The sequence below is a fragment of the Triticum aestivum genome, chromosome 5A (genome assembly GCF_018294505.1).
Source record: "Triticum aestivum cultivar Chinese Spring chromosome 5A, IWGSC CS RefSeq v2.1, whole genome shotgun sequence".
Classification (NCBI taxonomy): Eukaryota; Viridiplantae; Streptophyta; class Magnoliopsida; order Poales; family Poaceae; genus Triticum; species Triticum aestivum.
In genome coordinates this window covers 611,708,499-611,716,418 of record NC_057806.1, presented here as the reverse complement: position 1 = coordinate 611,716,418, position 7,920 = coordinate 611,708,499, and the positions used below count along the sequence as shown (strand labels likewise).

Here is a 7,920-nt window from a genome sequence, read left to right as displayed (position 1 = left end):
AAGCATCGACGACATGAACTGGACAACGCTCGCATCCGTGCATAGTGCCCGCACCATCCGCCTCGAGCATTTGCAGCTCCGTGTCAACGAGGCAGAGCACAACCGGCTCTTCGAGGGGCTAGAGGCGAAGAGGAATCCATCATCAGCCCCACCTCATTCGCGCCAACTGCCAATGACGACGAGGATGGTCTGTCCTATGAGGGACCCGTCGACCTCACCATTGATGGGGAGTAGAGTAGGATTTTTATTGTCTTTTATTAGGGTTCTTTTGCCATGTTAAATTTATGCCAAAAAATAATGAAAATCCGGTGTATGATTCTATTTAGTAACTCTGGTGTGATGGTCGCTGGCCGGCCAGCTATTCGTGGATACGTTCGGACGTGTCCGCGCACATTTGATGCCAACCATTTGGTGATCCGTGTTGGAGACGCCATTAGTCCAACATGTATCACCAATTTTTCGCCTCAAATGTCAGCTGTCATCCATCCGGGTGTCGGCCACCCACTGGTGATCATTAAATACCCCCGTTTCAAATGGATCAAACACAACAAATTGCAAATGTAATTGTACCAAGTACGTTATAATACAGGCAAACAAGAACAAAATTTAACAAGTTTGACATATTGATCAACTAAGACTAAACTAAACTAATCCGAACTAAGCAAAGTAGTGTATGATGGCCTCGTATCGGCACCTCGGTAGTCGTCCGTGCCACGAGCGTCATCGCACTAGTGACAAAAGGACTGTCAGGCGTCGCGAAATCCCTTCCCGAACGCCGCAGCATGCTTGCCGAGCATGTGAAGCTGTTTTGACTTTTCATACTAGTTACATGGAGCTATGAGCTTAGGGCCAGTTCTTTTGGGCAATTCTCGCAGAATTGACCCCCTCCTGGCTTCTTCTAGAATTGTCATTCATTTTTTTTACAATTTCTAACTAGTTAAGGTCTAATTAGCTAGGAATTGTAAAAAAAAAACAGAATGACAATTCTGAAAAAAGCTGGGGAGGAGGTAAGAATTGCCCAAAAGAACTGGCCTTGACATTTTTCTTGTGTGAAAAATACAAGTTTAGACAAATAACATCCGGGAACCGAGCGCAGTCTTGAATTGTCAATTGTCCCAGCACATATCATGCCAATGGAGTCACATACCTAACACAACGTGTAAGTTCCAATCCACTTTCATGTGAACAAGTCATCCGAAACTATGCCAAGCACACGATTTGTAAGAGTACTGCTGGTAACATTAAAGACCTAATCTGATGATACAGAGCAACGCAGCAGCTTAATTCATTTCAACCTGGCCACATGTTGGGCAACGGGCATCCCAAGCCCAAATTCAAATTCAAATCCACTTCGAATTCGAATCACGCACCTCACACTCCGGGCATGAGGAGAGGAGGAGGGGCAAAGTGGTCAAATCCCGCAAAGGCAGGCACGGCCCAGTCCTCTGCACCACTGCATGCGCTCGTTTCACTGTCAAAAGCAGAGCAGGTCACGCGGAGGGCAGCAGTGTAAAATCACAAGGGGTGATAAGATCGAGAGGACGAGAGGAGGACTCCGTAGTGGCATCCACCTGTGCCGTGAGTGAATCTATACCATCTCCTTCCGCAACTACTTGTACTAGTACCTTTCTCCAAGCTCTGTCCCAACCCCCCACTCTGCTTCTATCCCGCCGACCCGCCCGCCCGGCAGAACCCTGTCTAAACCCCCAAAATCATCCCAGGATTACTCTCCTCCTCGCCCCGATCCGCCGGGAGCAGCCGAGAGACGCCCCCCCCCCCCCCCCCCCCCCCCCCCCCCTGCCCAAATCCGGAGCTTCCTCTCTGGCTGCGAGGCATCGGGCTGGGGATTCCTGGCGCGGCGCCTTTGCTTGCTTCACCCGTTTCTTGGAGTGCGAGCTCGCTCACTGAGAGCGGCAGATCTCAGCGCCGAGCCCCAGCAAAAGCTGCAAGCCCCCCCACCCAAGCCTTTCCTCGCTGATTCTGGCAAGTATTTGCAAGGGGAAAGTTTGGAGAAGCTTTTTCGTCCTCTGGTTTCCCCAAATTGGAAGACGCTTTCTTGGATGAGATTTGTGGTGGAATCTCAGTAGCGCTGGTGGAGATGGGGATGTGTCCTGCCGACTCCCTCGCCGCCGGCCGGACCCGCCGCGCTGGGTCCCTCGCTCCCCTGCCCAAGCGCGTCTGCGTCTTCTTCGTGGACGCCGACGCCACCGAGTCCGAGTCCTCGGGGGACGAAGAGGTCAGGCGCGGCAGGCGGCGCGTGCGGAAGGTCATCGACATCAGCGTGAAGGCCTCCTCTCAGCCGTCTCCGGCGTCGTCCGTCCCGCGGAGACGGGCTCTGCTGCGGCGGCGGCGGGTGGCCAAGGCCGGCGACGGCGGCTACCGTCGGCGGTTCCGTGGCGTGCGGCAAAGGCCGTGGGGCAAGTACGCCGCGGAGATCCGCGACCCGAGCCTGCAGAAGCGGCTGTGGCTCGGCACCTTCGACACCGCCGAGGAGGCTGCCGCCGTGTACGACGACGCGGCCGTGCGCCTCAAGGGATCCCACGCCGTCACCAACTTCACGTCCAGCTCCAGCTCCGACTCCGACTACGTCGCGTCCGCCAAGCCCCGCTCCCCGCCGCAGGCCAAGCTCCGTCCTACCGGGGAAGCGGCAGCAGAGGCCCCCGCGACCGTTCCCCCTTCCGCGCCGTCGCCGCCCTCGCAGCCCGAGCCCGAGGAGGACGACGCCGACTCGTTCAACCCGTTCGCCTCGTCCCTCACCCCCGTCCTCCGTCGCGCGCCCCGTCCAGTGGACCACCTGTACGGGGAGCTCAGCGACCTGGCCTCGGCCGCTCCGCCGTCCAAGGCGGTGGAGTTCGACTGGCAGCAGCCGTGGTGGGACAGCGAACCGAAGGCGACGGAGTTCGACTGGCAGCTGCCGTGGTGGGAGAGCGAGGACTTCGTGATGCCGCCGGCGGCGAGCGCCGTCGGCGTGATATGACGCCCCTGCCCCTACCCCCACCCCCACCCCCTGCCGCGGCGTTTCGCGCCCTCGGGGCGGGCAGTGGCGGGAGACGCGTGAGGCAGTGGCGGGAGATGCGTTGCGTTCCAGTACTGTTACTATTATTACTTCGTTTATTAATTAGATCTACTAGTACTGCGTACACTCCAGTAGCCGCAGCAGCAGAGCAGAGGAGTGAATGGTTGTTGCTTGTGGTGGTGGTGGTGGTGAGCTCAGGCGGGGGCCCCGCCCTTGTGCGTGACCCGCCTTAACTCGCACGTCTCCGGGGTGGAAACGGAGCAGTGCGGTCGCGTCGCAGTGCCGACAGTGGCCGCATGCCCGTTACTGTAATGACGAGTAAAACTGTAATTGTTGTCGTGATGGTGTGTTTGTTTTACATCGCCTTTCCGCCTTGGTCGTCGTCGTGAGGAGTTGTTCACGCAAGCTGGCGTCCAAGTGGTGAAGATTTTGCATCTTTACTGGCTACAAATCCACGCCCAAGTGGGAGCGTGACCATGACAGGATCCCAGTAGTAGCAAATGAATGTTTTCTTTTTCCATTTTCCAGGCGTGTAGGGCCGCGGATTGTGAGAGGTCAATTCGGCAAAGTTGCGCAGATCAGATTAAACATAGCCGGCCGCCGTGTCGCCGTCGCTCGCCAAGAAATTGGGGAGAAACGGTGGTGGAAACTAGAAAGCCACCTGGCCATGGCCACGTTTCTCGGTTTGGTAGACTTTTCAAACCGGATATTTGCTGCTTCGGTGCGCCACGAGGCGGCATCTCGGCCGTTATTCGTGCGGCCCGGTGATGAGGCGGCGGTGGGGACCGCACGGGTGGATTTGGCGGGAACTTGGCGTGGCCTCAAGCCAGCGTGACGCCTTTCGCGCCATTTCTTGCCCGTCTGGTCAAAATGACGGTACTGTCCCTGTCCTATCGGCGGTGACAAGCGCTCTCGCGGGACAGTCCCGGTCGGCTGGATAGACTTGTTTTTAGATACTTGCTATAATTCTCATGGTAATTAAAAAAATCTTATCTAGCTCCTACACTATTTGATTAATGAAAAAATTCCTATGAATCTTCATGCAAAATCCAACTGTGTAGGCCCATGACCGCTAGGAAGTTCTTGTGCATGCACTAGACACCAAATCTCACTGTGGCGTACGCATGACGAAAAACACTAACCTCGCGACGAAAAACACTAACCTCGCCGCCCTGAGGAGCTGGTAGGAATCAATGTTGGAGCTCCGTCTAATCCTTTCTGACACACGAACTTGAGGATGATCGGATCTGAGAAGACCGACTGAAGATGAAACGTCACCTATGCGAGGACTAAAACTCTAAGATATTTACAAGTCGAGCTAAACGGTGTTATTGAGAGTTTTTTTATGAGCGTATGCTTCATCTGCTCAGTGGGCAACTAACCATGCTCTGAACTGCCTTTGGTAGGAAGTTTTTGGTGTCGTTGAGTTTTCGCCCCATAATAGGTGTTTCGGTGATGAGCACAGAACTCGTTTTCCCCTTTCTGGTCGCTTTACTCTCTTGTTCAGATAGTTGTATTTATGTTATTCTATTATTAATGCAAAGGGGCTATGTCCGGTTTGAAAATATAGATTCCGAGGACTTAGATTTTGCTCTTATTTGCTTCCTGGGAGACTTCGCGGGCAGGGGCAAAGCAACAGTGTTGGGTCGAGGTCAATTGACCCCAATGACCTTGGCCCAAACACTGTAGCATACATCCAACCCACTAAAAAAGGACTTGGTGAAAAAAAATGACAAAACAGCCTCATGTCATGGCAGTAGGCAGCACAAATATTTTTCTCAATACTTCGAGTGGGACAAGTGCACTAGAGCAGAGGTGATAACAATAAAATAAGAATAATATTTTGGATTGTTTCCTTCGCCACGTCGGGATAGGTGCGAGCGAGGCACATGGTGCGAGCAATCGAACCCGAGACGTCCCGCAAATGAATGCACAGTCATACAGGACCCACGTCTGGGCGCACCCGATTGGCGCGTCCGAACCGGCTCGGTCAAGGGCGAAGACTGGAAGACAGGCTCGGCTGCCTCGACATGAGTTGGTGCGTGTTGCCCCGAGATCCATGATGATACCTGTTTGTACCACTATTATTGTCATAAAAGTGTCACTTCCATGACATAAAATATTTTGTTTAGACCAAAATGTCACAGACGTGTTTTTTTTCTTATAGTTGCTAGATGTTTCATAAAGCTTACAACTGCTCTTTTGATGTTTCATATGATCACTCGATGGATGGTACTTGTTATGCTTGCAAAAACCTTAGAGTCCAGCCTTTAGGGTACCTTGACGTCGTCGGAACCACTAAAACCCTGACCAAACCTTTAGGGTGCCTCAACGTCGACGGAACCCCTAAAACCTTGAACCAAACCTTTAGGGTGCCTCGACGTCGACATAACCCCTAAAACCCTGAATCAAGCCTTTATGGTGCCTCGGCATATTCTGAGCCTCTAAAACCCTGAATCAAGCCATTAGGGTGCCTCAACATTGACAGAACCTCTAAAACCCCTAATCAAGTCCTTGGGTGCCTCCGTGTCGACGCAACCCCAAAAACATTGAATCAACCCTTTAGGTTGCCTCGGCATCGACAAAACCACTAAAACCCTTAATCAAGCCTTTCAGGTGCCTTGAGATCGACAGAACCACTAAAACCTTAAATTAAGCCTTTAGGGTGCCTCAACATTGACAAAACACACTAAACCCTATATTCATCATCAATATCTACCGAACATCATCATCAACCAAACATCACAAAAATATCAAAATATCATATCGATACATCTTAAATGTATATACTTTCCTGAACATTTTTTTCTTAAATTCGGACTCAAACCTTGCCCTAATGAATAATAACTAAACAAGACTAACAAAGTTTTAAAAAATTTCTATGGTGTTATCTTTCAGTGCAGGAAAGTGTTGATGAATTTAAAATAAAGAAGTTCATGACGATTGGCACCAAGAGAGGACCCTCGTGCCTGCAATAGGGCCAGGGGTCGCCAACAGTGCCCAAGGGCCCAAGACGCCCACCTTCCAGGGGCATCTATACAATGCGCGTGTTGCCCATGGGCCCCCCTGGTCAGCCTGTGGTGCCCCTAGCTTTATATTTACATGAAGCCCTTCCTCAAATCATTAGTGATTTTTCCACGATATGAAGACTCTGCCACAACAATTATTCATATTAGAGAGGGGGATTCTTCACCATCGATACCCTCAACCCCTTCTCCAACACCATCAGCATGCTCTCCCAAACCATGTGTGAGTGATCCGGTGTAGGCACATGGGATGGTAGGGAATTGGATGAGATTTATCACGTACTAGATTGATGGGGGAATGATCCCCTGTGTAATAATTGTTCGAGAATTGATGTTGTTATGACTTTGTTCCATCCAATGCTTATTATTAGGGCCCGAGTAATATGATTTCAGATCTGAATCATTTATTTCTTTTACGTTTATTGTTCATGATCGTACCTGCAAGCCATATACACATGTTATAATTGGAGACCCCGAGGGTGACAAATCGGGGTATCAAAGAGAATGGTTGTAATATGAGGATAACATGTATCTTCAATTCCTAAATAGCTATAACCCACTACCTAATTTTTCCTCTCCATGCAACAATGCCACATCACCAAGTTATGCATGTAGTCATAAACTACCTTTTTCATTAATATCTTCATGCAAAACATACCACCTCATGCATATATTTTTAGGGAATTAAGTCATGCAAGACACTCTTATATTTGTTGTTGTTACTTTTACTATCCTACCACTTATCTATGCATTTTTAATAAGGTTCCCGCAGCAACGCGCGGGGCATCGTCTAGTTCATGGAGTGTTAATGCCTTGTTAAGGTTAACACGCAAGGCCACCTCAATAAACCTTAGTTTCATTTTGGACCCCGAAGCAAGGGGTGTTGGATTGTACATGAGACAAGTTCTTTTTAAGCATGTATCTTGATATACGAAATACGTGCCCACAATATTCTAGAAAATGAGCTAGGTTATAACCCCGTGAATTGTGTATTATGTTTAGAGATCATCCATGCAATATCCCAATAGCCACCCCTATGCCTACACTTGTAGGTTATTACATACCTTGATCATCATCTACCAAAATGGTCAAAAAGATCAATAGACCATATATTAATCATCGTCAAGCAAACATCATCAAAAGATCAAGTTTCATAACCATAGTTCACAACTTCAAATTGAACATAGTTCACAGATCCATTACACAAGATGGAACTTTATGGTAAAATCCAAGTTGAAGTTGTGAATCATAGTTCACAAAACCTTTTCCCCAGCTTTAACGAGACCTGCAATGGCAAACTCCAAGTTCCTCCTCTCCTGGCTGAGCTTTTCCTCCTCTTTCATATGATTAAATTTTAGATTATTCCTAATGGCATTGGCATGAGCACATTCCAGGTGCTTCAACACGACCACTTGATCCTGAAGTTTTTGGTTTTCCTTCTCCTTCTTACTAAGGTTTGACTTTAATTTGTCCACAAAATTGTCCAGAACAGAGCTCTTCATCATTGTCCCTCCTAATCTGTTGATAACTGAGCTCCATCACCTTCTGCTCCCAGGCATCCAAAAGATTGTTCATATGACTTACCAACTTGGAATAGTTCTATGATAGTGTCTCTCCTCCATTGTATGAGATGATCATGTTTTGTAACAGAGTTATCGGCAACTGGCAGGAGCCATATGGTTGTCGCTTTATTGTATGAAATGCAATCGCCATGTAATTGCTTTACTTTATCAATAAGCGGTAGCGATAGTCGTAGAAGCAATAGTTGGCATGACGACAATGATGCTATGATGGATATCAAGGTGTCGCGCCAGTGATGATGGTGATCATGACGGTGCTTTGGAGATGGAGATCAAAGGCACAATATGATGATGGCCA

General features: G+C 49.4%; 1 protein-coding gene across 1 annotated transcript; it reads left to right on the top strand.

Annotated features, from left to right (window-relative positions):
- The first annotated feature begins 1,470 nt into the window (after positions 1–1,470).
- Positions 1,471–3,374, top strand: LOC123105316 (pathogenesis-related genes transcriptional activator PTI6). Its single transcript, XM_044527361.1, has one exon. The coding sequence runs from the start codon at positions 2,099–2,101 to the stop codon at positions 2,975–2,977; it is 879 nt and encodes a 292-aa protein (XP_044383296.1). The 5' UTR covers positions 1,471–2,098; the 3' UTR covers positions 2,978–3,374.
- The last annotated feature ends 4,546 nt before the right edge of the window (positions 3,375–7,920 follow it).